The 23,657-nt window shown below is 38.1% G+C and overlaps 3 protein-coding genes across 3 annotated transcripts; 1 reads left to right on the forward strand and 2 right to left on the reverse strand.

Moving 5' to 3' along the window:
- Positions 1 to 1,269: 1,269 nt before the first annotated feature.
- LOC114522879 lies at positions 1,270 to 2,306 on the forward strand. Its single transcript, XM_028543653.1, has 2 exons — positions 1,270 to 1,459; positions 1,611 to 2,306. The coding sequence occupies exons 1-2, from the start codon at positions 1,297 to 1,299 to the stop codon at positions 1,856 to 1,858; spliced, it is 411 nt and encodes a 136-aa protein (XP_028399454.1). The 5' UTR covers positions 1,270 to 1,296; the 3' UTR covers positions 1,859 to 2,306.
- Positions 2,307 to 4,932: 2,626 nt separating this feature from the next.
- LOC114522813 (toxin CaTX-A-like) lies at positions 4,933 to 5,925 on the reverse strand. The gene has a single exon (XM_028543562.1). It carries the CDS (start codon positions 5,923 to 5,925, stop codon positions 4,933 to 4,935), a length of 993 nt encoding a protein of 330 aa, XP_028399363.1.
- A 2,277-nt stretch (positions 5,926 to 8,202) lies between these two features.
- On the reverse strand, positions 8,203 to 19,404 carry LOC114522850 (elongator complex protein 3-like). Its single transcript, XM_028543614.1, has 23 exons — positions 19,321 to 19,404; positions 18,478 to 18,580; positions 18,277 to 18,367; positions 18,065 to 18,112; positions 17,634 to 17,704; positions 17,081 to 17,144; positions 16,630 to 16,698; positions 16,065 to 16,094; positions 15,373 to 15,497; positions 15,110 to 15,190; positions 14,512 to 14,592; positions 14,057 to 14,117; positions 13,707 to 13,772; positions 13,026 to 13,098; positions 12,544 to 12,664; positions 11,921 to 12,011; positions 11,214 to 11,279; positions 10,723 to 10,798; positions 10,177 to 10,273; positions 9,714 to 9,768; positions 9,337 to 9,418; positions 8,678 to 8,755; positions 8,203 to 8,335 (listed from the first exon to the last, which is right to left on the reverse strand). Exons 1-22 carry the CDS (start codon positions 19,340 to 19,342, stop codon positions 8,679 to 8,681), a joined length of 1,650 nt encoding a protein of 549 aa, XP_028399415.1. The 5' UTR covers positions 19,343 to 19,404; the 3' UTR covers positions 8,203 to 8,335; position 8,678.
- Positions 19,405 to 23,657: the final 4,253 nt, after the last annotated feature.

A 23,657-nucleotide genomic window follows, 5' to 3' on the forward strand; every position in this document is an offset into this window, starting at 1 on the left:
ATGAAAATTTTACAAATCAAGTAACACATACTACTCTGAGCAATTACCAGTTATTATATTTATAAAGATCGAGATTTGGCAATTCAAGTGCAAGAAAAAGTAAAGCCTTTCAGAAAAAAAATTAAACCTCAGTAATCAGTATAATATGTAAGGTTCAAATCGCTTGTGTCATGTTTTGCAAAAAATAAGTTTTGGTATCTTTGGCATAACAAGTTAGTTGTCCACCAACCCCCACCACCCCTCCCCTATTAGGTGACCTTGGGCTTGGCTTTGCATACCTTGAATTGAAATATCCAAGTTCTTTGTTTTCAGCTCTGAAAGTTTCACAAAATGGTCGAGCCCCATGCAGAGCAAACGGAAACGCTGATCACAGAAGAGCAGAGCGTCCACACTTTGGACCAAGCCGAGGAAAAACAGGCAGTAATGGAGGTCACAAGACTTGTCACTGAGACCGAAATCGAGCATGGAACCGCGAACGAGTGCCCGCCAGAGGGACTGGAACACGCGGCGGAGGCCTTGGACGAGACGGCAACCGCTGACGAGGTCCAGGAAGTCGGGCGCCAACCGCAAGGCTCGGATTTGGCCATCAACATCATGTCGCATATGGAGATCTCACGGCTTATCGCTAACGTGGTGAAACGGATGCAAGAGGAGGGCGCTCAGGCGGGCATCAATCAGCACAGTTTGTTTCACATGGAGAACCTTTTGAAGCAGATTGTCACCAATCAAAACACAATCACAATTAACCAAAATTCTCTACTGAGAAACCAACAAGCAATCATACAAAAGGTAAAATAGATTTACAAATTATAAGCGGTATTACGTATTACTAGCAAAATGAAGTAGTGAAAGTCCAAACAGATTTTCTATTTTTCTGTCAACATTTTTTAAATATGGCTATAATTCGTTGAATAGGTAGAAATTTTGAACAACTTGCTCGTGGCTGGCATCAGCGAGGGTGACGGTCGAATGTCGGAGAAAGTAACCACGAACATCAAGAGTAACATGCACGGTGCTCGAACCATGGGCTCCCCCCGATCCGGCAAACGAACCATCGGAATGGACGGCACCCTGGCATTGGTGCAAGCTGCCGAACATGTCGGCTTGATTTCTGCTTCGACGATGTCCCAAACCCTCAACGGTGTCACAACCACCGCCGTGCTTGCCCAGGAAGGTGGTGTGGATGGCGAGCCTCGGGCCTCCGGTGATGAAGAGCAGCCGGGGTTTGGTACCCCTCCTCAGGCTGGTCCCGACCTCTACCATTCCCCCCAGGCCATATACCTCACCACTGGAAGCATGTCCCCAGAGCAGCTCCTGCATCAGCAAACTAAACCGGGGGAGGTGAACGAAGTTACTTTGGTCCGTTTAAAAGCACGAAGCCAGTCGGTTGGTAACTTTGCCGTGCACCTCGTACGTGAGATGTTCAAACCGCACGAGCTAGCGGCGAAAAACGTTTCAGGTATGTTTAGGTGTACTAAGTTTACGTAAACTTCAAGTACAAGCGAGTACAATTCGGGATTAATATAGTACGAGTGATGTAGGTACCCTGCACAATTACTTTCCCACAATGTCTATAGCTGTTCCCTTCACGTTCTGTCCGTGCCTTTCAGGAACTAGAAACAAAGACAAACTCGACCCAGAACGCGTGGCGAAGATCAGAAAATACGTGTTCGAGTTATTTCCCACCACTGAGATGATGGAAGAGAAGGTATGGAGCGATTGTCGCAAAGCAATCGACGAATTTTTGCGACGACCGAACAAGAGGAAGAATCAAGACAGACTATCTGGCGATGCACTCGATCAGTTTGGGATAAAAAAGGACAAACTGAACGATGCACAAGTTATTGGTCCTCCGTGAGGAAGCATGATTAAGCACACTAGAAGAATATATGAAATATATACGAACACGTGCACAATCAAATCGTGGTTGGCAACTCCTGCATGGGAGCTGTCAACAGTCGACTTTCAAGAAAAATTCTGTTGGAACTTACGGTTGTATCGCGGTATCGGCGTATCGCATCCCTAATAACTGTTGGCCGGTGTTTGTGGACAAAGTTCAAGCATATATATAAACCAACAAACAATATTATGGGGTACAGTACTTTTACATCCCTATTATTGCTGGCCCTTATTGTAGTGACTGTCACACATTAGCAGTTTAGATTTGGTAAAAGACCCAGTTATATTATAGGCGATTCAGTGCACGAATTCACCAACGGCAACGAAGTTTTTTAAAACTACCGCATCAATGTCAATGAACTTAGGAGGCTTCTTGCTTCTTTTTGAATACACTTTACGCTGCATTATAAGTTTTGAGAGCGGTCAAAATCCGCTCTTTAATTTATACAGTTTTAGTAACTTAACTTTTAGTAAGGAATTAAGCTTTAGCAGTACGTGACTACGAGTTACGACTATATCCGTGACTATAGCCCCGTTTACACTACACTCAATTTATTGGCACGGCACGGCTAAAATGGGCACCCGTACCCATTTCATCTGTACTCGGCCTTTGTTTTGGTAGCCTGAACACTAATAAAATTGGGCACGGGTGCCCATTTTAGCCGTGCCGTGCCGATAAATTCAGTGTAGTGTAAACGGGGCTTATATACACACGACTACGGGTACATGATTCGTCATTCTAGCATGTTGTTTGCTTACGCCATCAGCTCGTAGTAGTCGAGCTTTGAGTACGAATTTGTTGATTGAAAAGCCCAACGACTACGATTTTCGTCAGATGGTGTAGGCATTGTAGTATCTCGAAGTCGTACTCCTAGTCACTAAATGAAATAATTTTCTTGGAGAGTCATGGTTGTACAGAAATGTTGGAGAAATGGCATGGTAGTGGCGTAGCCGTGCAACCAACATGAGTGGGGCGGAGGCGTCAAGAGTGAGGGGTCAAATACAAAAGTGCAATACATAACAAATAGGGCATGATGGTGCCATACTTCCCCCCAAGCATCAACTGGAAGTTGGCAGAGGGCCCCCTCGTCACCCCTCTGGCTACATCACCGTACGTGCGCGTGCAATAATTAATAGGCCTTAATGATAATCGCAATTTGTAAGTTACAGAAACGTTGTTTCGTGTATTAAGCTGCTTTTCATATACTAACGAAACAGTCATAACATGAGGAAACATTCTTCACATCATTTGTTTACTGAACGCTATGAAATTTGATTCGCTAAATAAATATTAATTAATCATTGTTGTACACCAGATCAATCTTTTATATCACTAAACTCTCCCATATATGCTATAGTTGACGAAAACAGATAATCTCGGATGTATGTATATTTGAACATATTTTACCGCTATACTTATCAAAGGGATGTACTAGAAGTCATATTTGCAAAAATAAATCGTTCATGAGGAAGAGAAATTAACAAGTAAATTGAAAGCAAGGAAGATGGTTTGGGTCGGGGCTTTTCGAGAAATCTGCATGCGGCCCTAACTCCTATAAGGGGGGACAGTCTTCTCACCTTATATATGCTGTACATGCCGTATAAAGCGCCCTCTCCACTCTAAGGACCTTGAATATTTAGGGTAATTTCCTCCAATATCAAAGAAAATAATTTTTCCTGGACGTCCGCGGAAATTTAGTCAGATTGATAAACGTGATCAGAAGTGAACTGAAGTTTAGTGAATTTTGTATAAAGTAAAATAAATGAAAATGCTGTTCCATATGCAGAAATTTCAAGGCTTTAGACAGAATAGAAACATTCAAAAATACAAAAGCAACTGCCATTCAATCGAAAAATGCAACCATCTTTGTAGTTTTTAAAAGTTCTGTCACTGCCAGGGATAGCTAGAAAGAACTAAAATCCTAGACAAGCTTTTAAACAGCACCTAGTTTAGTTTTTATATAATGGCTATTAAAGGGTAATATGAAACAAAACAAAGAATATTATTTGCAGTAATAATTAAAAAAGATATATAGTAACATTACATTCATGAAAACGTATCTATATAAATGATACAAGGCTGGATTATAATGAAAATGAAATGACATGCAAAGTAAGTGATGAATTCAACTTCTACAACTATAGATTATATGTTACTATATTGCAACTTTATTATAAACAGGATATAAAACAAACGAAATCGAAGCTAGCCGGGTATATATAACAGCTAAGCTCTGGCAGGAAAATCGCAAGCAGAACATGTTGCACACATCTATATACTTCAAAATTATAATTGGATGCGTACATCGATGCCCACGGGACGCAGTTTTATACATATAAACACTATACAGCCTGGATTCACGAACCTCCCCCGCCCCCAATTTAAGGCCGGCGTGGCTACGTCCTTGGGATGGAGTTACATTTTCAACAGACTTATGAATGTATGTAAAGGATCGTCTTCCTGTAATATAAACTGCCAAATTCTTCCCTCTTTGATTTCGCCATTCACTATATAGTGTTTATCGCCATAATCAAAGTTAATGGGTGAGCAGTGATCGGAATTCATTTGTTTCCAGCAGTCGTTGTCACTTGCAGAATCCAGGTCGTTCGTTTTGTCTAAGATGGCAATCTTTGCGATACCTAGAATTGGGAAGGATAGTGAAAACGAGAACACTCTGAGATTACTGCTTTCGAACTTGTCTTCAAAAGATTTCACTTCTCCATCCAAATAGATGATAAAGTATCCGCCGGTAGAAAAAGTGTAATCCATTAGCCTTGTGGCTTGATGTTCGTATGATGTAAATGGCTCTACATCGGTACGAAACTTTAACGCGTTAACGTGGTAACCTACGTTGCCATCACAAACTACTTTGACAGGTACACTGGTGTGATTGATGAACTGGAAGTAACAGCGGTAAGAGAACAGTCTTGGCAAATCAATGACATTATAACGGTGGGTGATGTCTTCAAGTTTCCAGGGCAATTCAGCATTTTGTTTAGCTTTTTTAATCTCATCGAATCGCGGCATCTTCGTCATCCCCAAGCCCTGAGTCTGAATTCCTCCACGATCTCATATATAATGTGGTTGTTTCGCAAACGAAATGCTAGGTATAATTTTCTTTTATCGTTTGGAGACATAGCCAAGCTGTACGTCTTGAAATATGACAAGTATTCGAGCTTCTCAAACGCGTCCCTGATCTGATCGTTCAGCAGCCTGACGATGCACTCAGTGTTGTTACCAATTGCTTGAAATGTCACCAGCACATTTGACAGCAGCACAAGAAAGGACGTCACTGCGTGACAATATGCAACCATGGAGGTGAGGCAGTCGTGAACGTCCTCGTCTTTGCTATCAGGATTCAAACCGTGTGAAAAGTTATGAGCGACCTCGCCAATAAACTGGGGGAAGTCAGTCTCATAAAGGATTTTATCGTCTGGCAAATCCCCTTGTGTCTCGAGACTCCTCAGATTTATCAGCATTAATCGTACTCGCGCTTGCAACCCGCTGAATTTCTCGCTTTTAAGCTTCTGATTAAGCTTCAAGATTTCTGCATAAACCTTTTCCACAAAGGTTGTCGCCAAATTGGGTCTTTTCGGGGCATGAATTGACAAGATCGTGGCTAACACGTGGGATACAGCCTCGACTGCAGCACCATATGGGCCTCCAGCAACGAAAGCAATAGAGGTCGTAATGCTAAGGCATCCTTTCATGACTTCATAAGGTTTTTCGCTGCTCAGGCTGTCCAAAGAACGTACGGTGGTTGCGATCGCATTTCCCACATTAGTGATTCTTTGATTTCGTGAATTTTTCTGGGAATGGGCGTTTTGCTCCTCAGCCCAAATCTTTATAGATTGTATGTCCTCCGAGAGGTCGACAATATTGTCATCGGCGTTCTGAGACCTAGCGTATTTGCAGATATTGAATTCCAATCTAGCCAGATTAGCAATAAAACTTTCTTTGCCATCACCTCTGTTTTGATATGCCATTGCAAAACCTCGCACGCGGTTGGCCATTGTCCTATCCATAAGCCATGTCATGGGCACTAAACGATTTAATACAGCAAAGAGATCCAAGCGAGAATGAACAGATTACAGAATTACTTGATTGTTTGTTTCGCACGAAATTCCTTTGCAGCTATGGCATCGTAGAAAACACGAATACCGGATAGGCGGATTAGCGGATACGTTAAAATATGCTTCTTTGAATAAAGCCGCTTCGAAATAATAAGCTGAAAACCGTTTCGTAAAATTCTATCATCTCAAATCTATGTATAGACGCGTTCAAATCGCCGGCAAAGAGTCTTGTCATATATAAATAATTATTGTTTTAAAAGTTTTCACCGAAATTCAAAACGCATTCGTGGAATTCTGCAAATGATCATTTGAAATGTATATGCACAGTAATTCGAGAACACGTTTAGTTTATTTATGCACGTAACCGTATTTACTAGTTTGAGCGCCGCGGCGCTCTTTAAATTTTTAGAACTTAAGATGCGGCGCTTAATCGAGGGCGGCGCTCTTTAAAAAAATATTATTTGTGAATTGTAACAAGACATTGGACATTTTACAGACAACAAACCTCCTCGCACAAATTACTGGAATCTCTGCCTTCAGGTCTGACCTGTGCCTTACGAAAATTCTAAAGACCGATTTAACAGTAGCGTCTTCAACAATTCTGATGGTGCGTCGATTAAGCGCCGAATTTGGGAATAATTAGTGCGGCGCTCTTTAAGAAAAAATTATCGCAAACGCGGCGCTCATTCGGGGGCGGCGCTAAATCGAATAAATACGGTACTCGGTATGTCACATTTGTTAATGTATGGCCTTTTTGACTTTGTAGTATGAGTAACGCAACCTAAGCCTCGAACGAATTTTTACTCCGGCGTCAGCGACGGAGTTGAAAATTCGCCTCGGTTTTGTTTTGTTTTTGCTTTTTTTTTTTTATTTTTTTTTTTATTATTTTTCGTCGTCGCAAGTCTGTAATGGCGCGAAACATTCCAGTATTTAAAATGTGTATGTGATTGTATTTATCTATGTCCCAGTCTTGTCTCCCAAGAGTTGTGGTGCACAGCTTTGGCTAATTATCCGATGCGCGATTCGATTTCGCTCGCATGATACGGCAATTCCTCCAAGAGGAACAAATAAACCGTTCTTTTCATGCTTTTCGATTAAGTTTAGACTGAATTGGGGTAAGAATATATTTAATACGTGTAGATTCTGGTCCTATTTTAGTAATATCGCTGCTATTTCGCCGTTTAACAAGATGATGTGGTCGTGTATGGGCGCTATAACTATATAAGCGCGAATTCCAAAGGCAAAGTGTAAGACAAAGCGAATGTATCATACCGTTTATTTACATTCTTGAACGATTTAACTTCTACACTTTTTAAAGTACGATGTGCTTCTGAATTTCGCGATCGAACATTTAGGTTCGCAAGGCATCTAAATGCGAATATGAACTGTATTGTTTATGTTCAGAAGCTCTATATTGAAGACTGGCACGTGCGCCGGAGTTAACGCCAGAACAGGCGTCTTGTTATCCGTCGATCCGTGTTTTCAACCATGTTTTATCGGCACTGTTTATCGATTATTTTACGCGGCTTCCGTTTTTTACAATTATACGTTTAAGTATACACAACAACTCATCTTTGTGGGTAGCCTGTTCGCGGGCTAACCACTATGCTACACGCAAAAAACGATGAGCGATGATAAATGTCTGCCCGCTGAGTTTGTTTATCTACGAAAAAGACTGGGCAGAGCCGAAATTTTGTCAGCCTGATCGGTGCAAACTGGCCTAAACTTTCAGATAAATTAATCGCAGAAATGGTATTTCATTGATTATTCTTATGTCTACTTTGTTATAAGTGTATCCAATTAGCAAACTAGCATTGAACAAAACTTGAAAATCTTTGCCAATGCTTTGGAGGCTACCCACATGGATGCATTGCATACCTATTTTTATTCATTACCATCTAAGAATAATCCGTAATTATCACGTAACGAACAGAAAATATGAAGAAGCTGTGATATGTGAATCACCTTCATGTGGGTATTTGTGAAGGTTTATAAGGAATCTACGGGGAGAGTGTAAAAAAGATGTCTTCCTTGTTCAAATTTGCAGGTAATTATATACATGACAGTCCCTTCTTGTATACAAGTATTTATTACACATTTTTGGTTTTAACTTCCACATTAACGGAACAATATTTATTTGTTTCACTTCACTGCCTCTGGCTCAATCAAATCACACACGCTGTGCAGTAAATTTGAACATAAAAGCTCACTCTGTATGATAGCGTTTCAGTGATCTTATTATCACCCACGAAATCATTAGAATATTATAAAGTTTGTTACGTATCTTATTACTTATTATTATGCCAATGCGGCAAATATAACTTGTCCAGCTCACATGCAGACATGAAAGATTTAAGGGAATCTATACAATTTAAAGAATCATGGTGATTCACATTTACCAACATGGTGATTTCAGAGAAGAGTAGTTACCAACATGGTAATTTCAGAGAGAAAATGGTTAACAGCAGAATGATTTTAGAGGAAAACTAGTTACCATCATGCTGATCTCAGAGGAAAACATAGCTACCAGCATGGTGCAGAAAAACTAGTTACCACTACGGTGATTTTAGTTCATTTAGAGTGTTTCCTTGACTTTTCCTCAATGCCAACCACCAAGGGAACGACGATACCACATTTCCAGCACCTCAATCATTTGACTGTCTGTTCCGGTGAAAAGACTTTACCGTTTATAGATTACAAATACCTTAGTTGATCATCTTTGTCATATAAGGTCCCTCCAGATCATATCCCAACTTGCGATAGTAATTACGGGTACCAACACCTGAAATTTTACAACATTTTGGCTTTCGCACGAGATATGTATATAGGAGCTAGACCAGAAGTCAAATATATTGAAGATTGGAAGAGTTTGCTATCTGTCAGTATCAACTTTTTGAAGACTGGAAAAATGAAAGATGAAAGTTCTCCGTCTAACAAGGGACTTCATTAGACTGCGTTTAAAAAACACTAAGTTGAATCGACTTCTGGTTATAAAAAGTATAGTTTAGAAATTCGTAAAGACACCTAACTAGTTTCACAAATGTATTCAAATGTGAAAAATGACACTTTCGGGTAAAATCCGTTTGATACTTGCCAGAAACCCAGCAAACATGATAACGGGAGTGCGAACATATCGGCGGGTTTCCTTACATTTTTCAGGCTAAGCCAATCAGAAAGCCTAAAATTTTAATACGTCATGTAAAATGGTTAATAGTGTGCCTCTTTACCTGAAGTAATCAAAATTTATGCTTTCTGATTGGGTTACTAAAATGTAAACGAACTTGCTGATTGGTCTAAAACAAAATTTCCTAGCTCTTATTGCGGGATAGGTGTATTGGGGATACCTCTGCAATAATTAATTACCTGAAATGACAGCAATTTTCACACTGCCGTGTTCATCTTTTGCAATCCTCCCCGCCTCTTCCATTAGAAGTACACCAAAACCCTTCGAAAAAACAATTGTAACTGAAATAAACTATTTATGCGTTCCATCGACTGATCTAATTATACGCTGGACGAAAAATCATGTCTATCGAAAACAAAGTCGTAAAGTAGCAGAGAGTTCATTAAACCCGGCTTCGCTTTTTGTAGGTATAGTTGTTGCATCCAGTGTATTATCGGATCAGTGGTTTAACTTTTCCCTCAAGTTTTCGACTAGCGGAGAGGTTTAATTGGATCCGATATCAAAATAGTCCGCAATACCGCAATACCCGCAAAAGAAAAGTCGGGGAGAGGGTTACCTGGTGTTGAAACTTTGTTGGATCACGTGAACTAACCGGTACAACGCTGCCGTAACTACACTTTATGTTAAGGAGGTGCCAGCAATAAAATTGACGAACCATGTTATACTATTAGCGCCTCATAAGCTATAATGTACAGGTCTTCTAAGATTTTTCACTGAATGTTATATTGATGAATATGATAAAAAAGACAGTCAATGGGCAACTGAATGGCAATATCCTGAGACATTTTGACCACATTGGGGTATTTAGACTGAGACCGTACTTATTAGCCACAAAACAGAGTCAAACTGGCAAAAATCACCGTTTCCCGCCACGTTTCGCAGGCTGGAAACAGCGAGCCAAGGAAACATCACTTTCTTTTTGCATAGCATGTACAGTTTCGAGTCGACTAGGAAAATGGGATAGTTAACTGTTCATTGGCCCAAACGCATGATAGGCCAATTGGAACGAAAAAGGATACACGTGTAGCTCTCGAACAATGGAGCATTTCCCCGACAGTTCGGGACGATAAGTATCTTTGGCGCATTTGCGAAGACGAAGGAGGCCTATTAAGATATCTTAGAGCGGTTAAGCAACACAATGTGATGATAGTATGGAATGAATAAAGTTAGTTAAACTTAGTTGTCCGAGGATAGTCTACCTAATCCCGCAAGTTTAAGATTATCTTCTTTCTTGAAAACGACAGCCCTGTCGACCAGGACAATATTCTTACAATTACAAGCACCCGCAGTTAGTGTCTGAGTATCAAAGATGATGTGTTAATGTTTACTATCACTCGAACTCATAAAATTTTTGCAAATTTTAGTGAAAGCAAATCAATACACCATCTTAAATTTGTTTAAAAAATATGGCAAGAGCTTTGGTTTTCAACACTTTTTGTTGTCTTAAAACACTACAATATCTGCAAAATATTGTATATACCAACATGATGTTAGGACGAAATTGTTTGCAATTAATATTGAACGAAATATAATGCAAAAATATGAAGTGATGTAAAAAAGGATATCTTGTGCAGGATCTTCATATGAAAGAAAAGTCTCCCAACCGCCATTAGCGACATAATCACGACGAATTAACTCAACCTATACGAAAAAAATCATTAGGAGTTGTATTACGTGGAACTTTCTTAATATAATTGGTTAATTCTTGCTGTAACTTTATATGTTGTTTCGAATTGCATAATTCGGTAGCTGCTCAAATATGGTTTCACCACATTTTTCTTTATAACACATGCTATTTGATTTTGTATTCTGTGGCCGGTTGTTCGAAAGGCTTTTAGCTTAAACGGTGGATAAGTTCAAAATGGAAAACAAAATTATTTATTTATTGAACAACTGAGCTGAAATATTTAGATGTAAATAGTTTAATTGTCAATGGAAGTACATAATGATGGTTCATTCATTTACAAGAAATGTGAGAGTACTTTGGCTTATTCACCGTTTAAACAAAATACCGTACAAACAACCGGCCCAAGAAGTACAAGATATCACAACATACCTCGTAAGGCTTAACCTTGTTATGAATTTCCTGGATTCCAACTTCTCTTGTTCTCACATCTCGACACTAAACATAGAGCAACAACATTACAGTAAAATTATATTACCAAGATTAACTTAACAACTAAATTATTTCAAAAAACATTTTAGGGAAGATTCGCGGCAAAAAACATTTTAGGCAAAATTCGCATTCGAATAAAAAAACGTACTGAGGTGTCAGAAAATAGACGTACGTTGGTGCTTTTTATATCATATGCTCTTAGCTAGCCTGATAACAGACCCTCTGCGGGCCCTACAAAATTCTACACATAATAACATCCATAGAACATGCAGTCCTTTCTCATGCATACATATTGATAGAATGTGATGAAAATATTGCCATTGACAACACGCTTAGAAGTCACACTGGAAAGTTGGTCAATTTCTTCAATATGCCTTAGTTAGCCGCCTTAAAAATCCTTTATCTAAAATAAGACAATCGTTTTGTGAAGGTATACATTCTCTGCCATTTTATCTTACTATGTTTATACGATCTTCAAAGGTAATTAATCCAAGGTAATCAACACAAGTTCTGAGGGCTCGACGTTGATTAGTTAGGACATGAGAAAAGGAACGTTGTATGAATGAAGTCATACCCTAGTGTGGTAGTCGCTAGCTCCTATATACAGACAGTGCTTGGGGTCAAACTACATGCAGTAGAACTCTCACCGTGGTTCCAAGATCTTTCATTCTCGCCAGTGCCAGTTCTCTAAGATTACCGTGTTCAACACCTGATGTGACCAACGGCATCGGAATATCCCTGGTCAAAAATTGAGAGCAGACGTTGGTATCACCAAGGGAATGGATATAACCTGCGGTAGCTACGTATTGTACTACCCATAATGCCTTACATCACACTATCCTAAGGACCGTATCAGTCTATCAGAGATCGAACTAGTTTGTTCGGCAGTCATGTCATGTCATGTTTATGAAATATTTGAATATTTTCAACATAGATAAATGTGAATCATGTGAATCAATATACCATAAGAGTTAACAGTAACCATGAAAGTGATACACTAAGTGTATAGAAAAATTACATTTATAAAGTATATAGCTCAAAGATTTGCTGCACGGAAGTTTTCTGATACTTTGTTGGACCATTCCAGACTAAAACAATAAAATTTGGCTCGCAATGACGCCAATAAATTCACGACCGAAACAGCACAAAACTTTGTTAGACAGTGACAGTGTATACTGTTGGATCAGTTCGGACAAGTTACTAGCTGCCAAATAATTCGCGCCGCGGCGGACAGGAATGATGTGGAAAACAATTTGCATGGGAAATTTACCTTTGAACTCTGTAAATTCTTGTCCAAGGTGGTACTAGGGCTAGTATTCTAGCAACCAGGTCGATCAGAACATCAGGAGGGTAACTTTTGTATCTTCCCGTTTTCCACAGCTCGTAAAGACCTAAAGTTTAAACAGGAAAAAAAAAACGCAGTTGAACGATGGCAAAGACAGGGTTTATTCGAGATTTTTGCAGAAAGCGATGATCATTTCGTAAAAAATTCCTTAGTGGTGCATTAAATCCTTTGATTTTTCATGTATTTGCATGGTAGGTAGCATGATATTTCTTAGTACATGGTCGATATAAATGAGAAGCAAAACAATTATAACGGTTTTTGTTTTTTATAACTTTTCCGACAGACAAACTACAAGTTTGTTTCTTTTTAATGTATTCTTTTCTTGTATTTTATGTTTGTTTTCTACTGACATCGCCATAAGCAAGTTGTAGTTGATTAAATTTTACAATTCCTTTAACATTCGGCACCTGTTCCACGAATAACCAAGGTTGGATATATCTTTAAGCCGTCAGCTCTGAATGCCGGATTCTCGAAAAATTCCTTAGGAAAAAAAAAGAAAACCCCATTAGATATAGACATATAGCTACTGTAGTTGAAGCATCTCAGTGTTCAAAACTGGCGGGAAAGGTCAAATAAAAATGCATTTCTCGGTTGAAACAGCTTAGTATTTGAAATGAATATTGTGATGATGCAACTCAGGTCGCAGGTTCGATTCCCACTGTGGTTAAGCTAAGTTTTCAGCTAACCCGATTGGTTACTCAGGATAGCATCATCACAATATTCATTTCATATAGTCTACACCCGAGTCTCGTGCACTAGCTATTGGTCTACACCCGAGTCTCATGCACTAGCTATTACTATCAACTTATTATCTCATGAAATATACTTTATTTCGATTTCAAATTTATGTCAGAACTAGTTTTTGTGGCTAAACATAATCACAAAATTCAGGACGGCGATTAAGTTCGTAAAGATAACAAAATATATAGCTATTAAATCGATTAAATACTGCAGAGTGGATTTCTTATTTCGACAGCTATTCCGCGCGCTGATCGGTTAAAATATATGGGCGAGCTCAAAGAATTGTAGCAAAGGCTTGAGCTAGCAGATCCATCATTTGGAACAAACATTGGCGCGTTTGTACTTACAATAAATTGTTCAATGTCCCGTTCTAAGCCAACATTTGGCAAATCTGGCATCATGTGGGAGACGACCTATAAAATATTCATATGGTTGAAAGACAATGGTTGGAGTTCAAGTTCTAAGGAGCAATTTCCCGAATCCCGAGCCTATCTTCCTATTCCTACAGCATGAGATAGCAAAAAATTCTTATTATCATATTTTGCTGCATCGGCATGAACATTTTGTTTTAATTTTCAATTTCAACACTTTTGAAAATAAACGCCTCTTCGTAACCAACCCCTCTATTGTATTTTCTAGTAGGTGAACAAATACAGTAATAATACAGCTCATCGCCGTGTTCGGAATCCTACCGCACCTTAAATCCAGCGTCTTTGGCCATGTTAAACGATTCGCACGTCGCTATTACGGTATGTCCCCTGACAAAATCATTAGAACACATTACGGATGTTCGGTAGAAGAAATTTGAAATTAAGAAGAAAGTTCGGTGAAAAGCGACATCACAACAACAATTCATCTGGGAGGGGGCGGTTGTATCAAGCGCGTTTAGCTTAAACGGTGGATAAATCAAAATTAAATAACACTCTTACATCTCTCTTGAATGAGTCAACTTGAATATTATGCATTGAATATAAACAGTATTGTTGTATTAAGGTTAAAAACATTTAGTTTGCTTATTGAATAAAACGATAGACTTGCTTTCTATTTTGAACTGAACCACCGTTCAAATTAAACTGGATTGATACAGTACAACAGGCCCCTGAGTGATATAAATTATCACCAGAAAAAAGTCATTGACAGAAAATATCTTACCTATTCGTATCTCTCGCAACATCTTCATAGACACTTTGAACTCCAATTTCAAGTCTCGTGCAACCATATTCCAGCATAGAACTGCATAGCGAAGAGAAATTAGTAGAAAAAAGAGAAATTAGAAGTTGAATTTTCACGAGTGTTCGCGAAAATGTCAGACGTTTTCTTAGTAGGAAATGTTTATTTTCTATCCTATAATGCCATTTACTGATCCTGTCACTAGTTCTGGTGACACAGTAATCTGGTCGTACCTCAAATGTTTTGTGAGACAGTAATCTGGTCGTACCTCAAATGTTTTGTGAGACAGTAATCTGGTCGTACCTCAAATGTTTTGTGAGACAGTAATCTGGTCGTACCTCAAATGTTTTGTGAGACAGTAATCTGGTCGTACCTCAAATGTTTTGTGAGACAGTAATCTGGTCGTACCTCAAATGTTTTGTGAGACAGTAATCTGGTCGTACCTCAAATGTTTTGTGAGACAGTAATCTGGTCGTACCTCAAATGTTTTGTGAGACAGTAATCTGGTCGTACCTCAAATGTTTTGTGAGACAGTAATCTGGTCGTACAAATGTTTTGTTAGACAGTAATCTGGTCGTACCTCAAATGTTTTGTTAGACAGTAATCTGGTCTTGTTTCTATTGTGATGCCAATACACTTCGTTTTACTTTTCTCCGAGAAACTATGAAGAAAAATATCAAATGGACGTTAAACTTCACTATCTTTGCTAGTCTAGGACTAGATATACAGTACATTTATATATAAAGAAAGTTCTACGCGGAAATCCAGCATCGTGATTGGTCAGCGAATGCCAATCTCGTTGCAGAATTTGTGGTAATTCGCCAAGTGGAAAACGGGCTTTACCAAACAGCTTCGTTGACATTATTACTGACGTGACCAGAAAGTGCGTCGTGAAGATTTCTGATAAAGAAGTCTCGATATTCATCATCCAGGGACATAAAGGTCCCACCCATCACGATGAACTCAACCTTGAAGGAAAAAATAAAGCGTTGAATATACTGCGGCTCTTAATCATAAAAAAGTTGCAAGGTAACTTGCATCGCAGGGAATTTTCATGATGGACTATGGACTCAAGACTAACTTTTGATCTACTGCATGGCAAGGTGGGGTAAAAAATTATCATCAAAACAGGAAAGAGTATACTAAAAAGCTAGTAAATATGCAAAATCGTTCCGAAATGATGTGAAATGCGAAGAGTATACAAGCTTGTTTGAAAATGTACCATTATTATATGTTATATTTGTAGCTATATTGTAAATTGTTATTTGCTAAATTGTACTATTTTACTGCGTACGTAAATTTAACCCGTTTTTGGCCCAAACGTGATAACAATTTTTTTAGATGCTGGAAAAGTATGAAAACTGTGCAAAGTTCGCAAAAATACTTCCCGCATTTTACAAAGTTTCGAACCAAATTTTGCAGTTTTAATAATGTTAGTAGGCTTTTTCTGGAAGAACACCTTTTTATACCACTACAAATATTTAGTCTCTGGTGCAAAACGTCTATTAATACGATTTAAAGCATACAATAGCTACCTTGTCAATGCTGTGTCCTAACTGTTTGAGCTAGAGAAAGAGAAATGGCAATAATTTTATTCCCTGATTCACGAACACTCACACGTTGACAGAAAAACCACCGCGGTGTTAGCACTGATCTAACAATACACTGTATATGGCAACTAAATCAATCTCTTGATCTTTAATAAGTCTGGCATTAATTTTTATAGATATTGTTGCTATATCCAGTGTTTTATCAGATGATCAGCCATCAGTGTCACACCATCGATTCGTAATAATTCCACGTTGAGAATTCACGAACATAATCCTCAATTTAATCCCTCACAGTTAGCAATTGGGTAACGGTTATGGTCTGGTTTAGGATTAAAGACATGATTATATTCTGGTTTAGGATTAAAGATAGGATTATATTTGTGAATTCTGGACATGGAATCACTACCGATAATCGAGTCAATGCAAAGTGCGGCCTTGGAATACTGGTGAAATTATCAAAATTCAGATAACTTAAAAAGTTAAATATATAATGGTTATAGACAAAGTTAAATGGTTTTAGTAGTCTCCAATGCCGTGTTTACTCCAATACCTGTTCAAGTCTGTGTCTTGTTTGAACATATGGATTATATCTGGCGCGAATAGCTCTCATTGATGTAGGCTAAACAGAAATATAATCTAATCAGAATCCAATGGCATGATCACCTCTTTTCCCACCCTTTCAGCTAGCAAAATACTTCCATCGGTATACTAGTTAAAGGAGTTTTCTGAACCGTGAATATTTCGGGGGATAGTCGCCACATTACCTCCAAATGGGCAACTATTTCCCCCCACTGAACACTGCTGAAGCTTTGCCCTAGCGAGAAACGTGCAAATGGTTGTGGGATCATTTAGAGCCATGATGCTATTAAAGCGCAAGGGCTGTTATCTGCACAGGTTGATGCTGGTTTCAGGGCAGTTCTTCGGGCCCTATACCTTCAAAAATCCCGCTTTCCGGTATCAAATTTTGAATATTCGTGTTATTTTATTAAAATCTACCCTACCTCGTAACCAGTGTATGACTGAGTTGAATATTCGAAGTCCGAGTCTGGGCCACCCGGACAATAACTGTAAAAAAATTATAAAATACATGATTTGGTTGTCCAGATTTTATCAAAATAATCAGAATAGCGATGTCAAATCGGAGTTGCACGAGCCACTTTTCGGACACACTTCGGAAAATCCGCGAGACAAAGCGCAGGAAAGTTTCCCGGGAAAACTTAATTTGGCGGGAAATTGGGGAAGGGAGAATTGCCACAGATTTCTAACAATATCTACTCGAGAGAATATCGGATTCAAGAATGACGATTGATACAATTTCTGTGGCACATTTGATTGCCGCTCTTGGTCTGATCAATAGTTTTGCTCATTATTAAATGAAACTATTTGACTCATGAACCAACATGAAACTATGATTCATGAACATTCACCAATGCTTTTCTTGTTACACATTTAATAAGACATTCTAAACAAATAAATCAATCTGACTGTGTGAATCTTTCCCGGGTTACCTAGATAGATGGCATTGAAAGTTAGTGGTGACATGTAGCTACTTACACACAGATATTTCCAGTCATATTGATATGCGGGCAACGGTGAGGCTTGCACATCACAGCAACAACTGCAATCTGAAATTTGTATAGCAGGACTAAATTGTCAGGCTGGCTATGCTACTGCATATGAATGATATGTCAGGTAACAGTAACAATATTTGTTCTTGTGAGTTGGCAATCTTCTACTGGCTTAATGGGCCAAGAGCGAAAATGGTTGAAGTATGATTATTGCAAATGTATATATACTATTAAGATGTACTATACACAATGGGTGGCAGCCTTGGGGTAAAGTGAACTCACATTTCTTTCTATTTATGCAAGATGAAATGCAAGTTTGTTTAGAGGGTCTGCAATTGGGTGCTCTTCTCCTAAGACAGATTACAGTAACTGCCAATTTAATGAGTTTACACTATATAAAGAAAGACACTGTGTTACCCCAGATGCAGTTCTGACAGGCTTGGCCTTAAGCTTTGGAAGCAAATCCTAGAGTGGTGATATAAAAAAACAATATGCATTCACCATAGTGGAGTTACTTTTATATTTCAATAAAATTAAACCAGTGAGCCCGCAATGTCTTCAGGGGTACTAGAGATGATGAAACAAGTACACAATGGCTTTGGCTTAAAAAGCCAGTAAAAAAACAACACCTTTTTATAAGCAGCAGGAACAGCTGCAATGATATCCACCAGTCTTGGTTGTGATGCCAGTCCATATTTACTGGCTGCATGACTTTTAATTCTTAAAAAAGATTCCAATTACAGTTGTTTGCACTAATGACTTCGATGCAGTTCAAACTTGTGATGAATAATATATTGTTTATTCAAATACATTTAAGATAAAGCACTTACTTATTTAAATTTGAATCTTCTCCCTTGTTGTGTGCTTCAATTAGTTGATTCACAATATCTGATATTGTCAGCATCATCAGCTCAGCTCGTGAAGCCTCTGGCACTAAATATTTGAGAAATGTCGTTATTTTAAAGTCCTATAAAGTGAAAAGGACCCACAAGCGAATATATATTATGAATGATAATTCTTGTTTAGTATTTATACTCAGAGTTGGAAAATGGGATTGGTAAAAATAATCTAGCTACTATGCATTTCTTGAAAAGCTATATTTGTTGGTATCTTTAAAAGCTTAGTTTACAGCCTTCCAAAAATGAATGATGCATGGTTTTTCAAGGCCAGTTAGATTGACCAATAGGTTAAGCAGGAAAGAATATATGCATTGCAAGCACCAGCGGTAAAACAATTTTTATATATTTATTTACAGTTTGCCCACTTTCCAGTCTGGCACTAAGCATACCACAATGCAAATGTTATCAAGCTTATTTCCAAACCAAATTCCAGTTCCAGAAATTCCAGTTTAATTCCTCTCTACCCCTAAAGGAATATCTACCAGACTACCATGTCTACCATAGCTATATATATGGTCAGCACTCGCCACTCAGAATTCAGGAAAATCAATAGATTTATTTTTATTTTACTTGTGATATCGTGATCATACAAGTGCAACCATACATTTATGTATGTGTATTAATAAAATGTCTATATTTATCAGGATGTGTATTAAAAAATCTTAAATGAATTTATAATATTATATTGTACATACAAACGAATACAAAAGAATTCTACTTCATCTGTAGCATTAAAAGAACATGAAGACAAAGGCTATACTGAATGCAACCCACCTTTCTTTCGTGCCTTCACCATAGTGAAAATATAGCCCCAGAAACCTACGATAGAATTTGCAAAACAACAAAACTATAGCTCAGTGAACAAAACGTAACAATTTTACGCCATTTTGTTTCTTGGGGATAACAAGGGAAATCGATGGACTTTTGTGAATTCAGAGATTCAGGAGGTCACTAAGCTCCCCTTTAAAAAAAATGTATTATTTTTCCTCTTTTTTTTTATCATAGACGAAAAAAATGTATTATTTTTCCTCTTTTTTTTTATCATAGACGGCCCAAAATGTGTCGTTTTTTTAGATTAAATAATTTTTATACACATAATATTTTCGGATTTCGGAAGCTGGCGCTGAGCTGCCATTACTGTCTTTGTAAATATTACTATGACTTTTGTCGCACGATTTTGTCCAATCCTACGAAATGTTCGCGTAGAATGCGTCTACAGTTTAATATGAGTCTAACAACTGTAATAGCTCAGAGACAGAGAATAGTGCAAGGCAAAGAGCCAAAGAGAATATATATTAATGCCAAACTCTCTTCTACTCATCACAGCCTAATTAAACGTTCTGGTAATTCACGTAATTGGTAAAGACTTTAGACTTTACTCAGTGTAAAGAAGCGACAAGAAGATACTTCTGTAGTGTAAAGTCTCAACACGGAACGTTGTGGCAGTTGATAGTTGATACCCCTGCATAACTACCTAGTCTCGCCAAATAGGTATTTGCACTGCACAGAACACTACATGAAAAACGGTAATTACGGTATTGTGGCTGTACCAAAGGGAATGGAGGGTGAGAGGTCTCCCCCCCCCCTCTAAGTTCATTTCATTGCAAAAATGAGCTGAATAAGTAATGGCTGTAGTATTATAATCAATACTAGAGTAACATACTGTAATAGTATGTTAGCTAGACATCTAAACACTTCCACAGTCCACAAGCGTGACCGTAAAATTATATGCGAATATTTATCCCAAAACGTTTCAAATCTAGTCAGACTGCTCCCCCCTCTGGTATAAATTTGTAATCATTAAAGTCAGGTTGGGCTTCCAACCGAACGTGGTAATAAAAATAACCAGACCTTGTCGAACTGCAGTTCACCCCATCCAGGCCACCTCCACCGTGAAAATCGAGGCGGACATATCAAGGTAGTAAAGAGGACGCTTGATAAATTTTTTCTCATGCTATGGATGGTCCCGCGAGCGCTAATGCATTTTTTCTAAAGAGGGTTCACCTAAGTAGCGAAAATTCGTTGCCATATAAGCAGGCGTTCAAATCTAAATTGACCAAAAAGGGCAGGGTATGAAAATTGTTATGATATTCGATCATCTGAAATTATGTGCCGTAAAACCCAAACATATATTTATTTTTGTACCGGCTTAGAACGAACAAAGAGGAAATTCGAGTTCCTGATAAGCTTAAAGTCATCAAGTCATAAAGTGTTGTTTGAAATAATTTCCTTTTCTGACAAAATGCAGTTAAAAAAACGCACTAATCCATTCGGATTGAGACAAAACTGATTTTGTTTCAAAACCCATTTTGTGACTCAGAATGGTCGACCGAACGTATTCCGCAGGAGATATTAATCTTCTGAGTGCATGTCGCCATGGGGTAATGCAAGTACATCATCAATCAAATATTCTTTTATATATCAACCTAGGAGACCACTTTTAAACCCTAATGGAAAATGGAAAGTTTTTAAAACAGTCATTATTCGGACGCGCTCTCATCCGCCCCATTCCTACAGGAATCGTCTTTGTGTTTACGTAGGAATCAGCTTCCATACAGCTATCTGCTATCGGCTGTATCTAGTTTTTCCTGCCTGCTCAAAATCTAATGTGTTTCAGTAGTCGCGTGTCGAACAAAGTATGGTGTATAATGAGATGAATTCTGACTCCCTTTTATGAAGAAACGTCTGTTACCTGCGGATTCATTTAAGAGGGGGGGGGCAGCATCGGTAGTAAGGGCGAGGGTATTCATATATTCATATTAACAGACTGAAAAAACAATCGATTTTAAAAGATCGTTTGATCAAACAGGCTAACTTATATGGGCTAATTTGACTTGATTAATTCTCCAATGATAACAAAGATTCATGGTCTCCCGTAGGAAATACCCACTTTAAAAGGTTATTAAAAGATTAATCAATAACAATACATATAGGCTGGATTCCCACTTACAGAGAAATAGTTCGCCAGCGAAATATATTTGTCTTTATGCAAATATTTCGCTAGCAAACTATTTCTCTGTAAGTGGAAATCCACGCTTACATACATAGCTAACACGACTTGTCCTATCTTAAAATCACTGTAGGAATGATTATTCATGCTCTTCAATAGACGGTACTTGTATATGAAGAGTTTACACCCATCAATAGCAAGTCCTATACGCTGACAGAGGCCAATTTGACTTGGCTTGTTCTAAACTTATGTATGATTCATGCTCTCCACTGGAGGGTATACTTATATTTCAAGAGATTAGGCACGTTCCATACACTGACTTAGGCTAATTATTTCCTTTCCTTTTCATGCATCAATCTTCACCGTATTATATTGTCTCGAACTGTATTTTAATAACACTAACAACATTTACAGCGACTTGCTACTTAACATACACCGAGGACACTATGGTATCAGTTACTGCATGTATATCCTCTTCGTTTTCCTTTGTATTTCATTTTAGTAGACTTCCCCATGTGATCAAGTAAATATTTTTCCGAGTTTACCGAATTTCCTTCCTTTCCAATATACTTATTTGTCTTATTCATAGGAATTACCTATATGAGGCAAGTCATGCATGCATAGGGTAGTCAGGATAGATTTGTAATTGGTAATTACCGAGAATTACCTTCCTCCCAACTAAATCCTACCAAAATCGCCATATTTTTAGAAACGCTTATTTTATATTTACCATTGTTTACGCTGGTATATAACTTGTATAAAATGTAGTGTTTCGAGATTGCTCGTGAAAATGACATTACGTGTGCAATGTGTTTAACACGAACCTATATGCAAGAGACTACAGAATTCTGGTGTAACCCTTAAGATTTTCAAAAAATGGCGGATTGTCCTCTATAGCGATGTTGTGACCTTCCTCAGTGGCAGACTAAAATCTGCATTATTAAATTTTTTATGCTCTTAATTTCCGAGTTCTCTTGCATAAATGTGCGTATATTCTCTCTAAACTTCTCACTGAATCCGAGCAAAAATTTCGAGTTAAAGCGCTAAGCTATAGTCAGGAAGTATTACATATACATTCTATAATGTAATTGGGTTTACATACAAACAAATTTCCTGGCCTTGAAATTTGAGAAAAAAAAGTGTAGAAATTAAACTTCATCAGCTCAGTCCGCTTGGCTCGCGTTGGCGCGCAAACGTAAAAAAATCATGGGGGTGGGGATTGCTTTAAAGGACCTTCACCTTGTGTACCAAGTGTGAAAATTAAACTTGCAATAGAAAACAATGAATTTTAAGTTTGATGCGTGTATGCGCCTCATTAGAATGCCCTTTTATGTACAGGGTGAGTAAAAAAAATGACACCTTTGAAATTCAAATTCATTAGCTGCGAATTAACTTATGGCTGGAATATGACAATTCCCATGTACAATCAACAAAAGCGATTTGATAAACTATTCTTTTGTATTTACAGAGCTTAGAATGCATTTTAACTCCCAATGGGAACAAACTTTATGCTTTAGGTTAATTAATATGATATGCTTCGTATACCTATGAAATATTTTAAGCAACTTCTGCCACATTGCAGCCGCTATGCGACTAATTTGAATTTCAAAGGTGACAGTTTTTTTTGTCTCACCCTGTAGATACCAGCGATTCACGAATGTGGTCACTATCAGGCGACTGCATACACCAATTTTATACACGATTATGCTGCATTAAACTGTGAAAAGGCAATGAAGGAGAACATCGACATGCATTTGAACATTTGGCGTCAATGGAACATTAATTGAAGGGGATATTTATACTCTGTCATGCCAGGCTTATTTCTAGTGAAAGTGAAATTGTTTTCAAAGAAATTAGCCAGGCATAGCATGAATATGGCCCTCCTCAATTAGCGTTCGATTCACGCCAATGGAACTAACGCACCATTTTTTGGTTAAACAATTTTTCACTGTTTTCACGGAATTAATATTTGAGAACCTTTATAATTTTATATAGTAATTACGATTTCAGGGCGGTTTTCCAATTGGCGGACGTTTTTCGCTCGGTTTTCTTTTCAATTGTGACCAGTGAAGAGAATCTGCTACGGTCGAATTCTCATAATTAAGACTGAGAAAATCGAGCGAAAAATTTCGTTCGATGGGAAAATTCCGCCTAGTGGAAA

This window comes from Dendronephthya gigantea, unplaced genomic scaffold (assembly GCF_004324835.1).
Source record: "Dendronephthya gigantea isolate DGI-Jeju-01 unplaced genomic scaffold, DenGig_1.0 000024F, whole genome shotgun sequence".
Classification (NCBI taxonomy): domain Eukaryota; kingdom Metazoa; phylum Cnidaria; class Anthozoa; order Malacalcyonacea; family Nephtheidae; genus Dendronephthya; species Dendronephthya gigantea.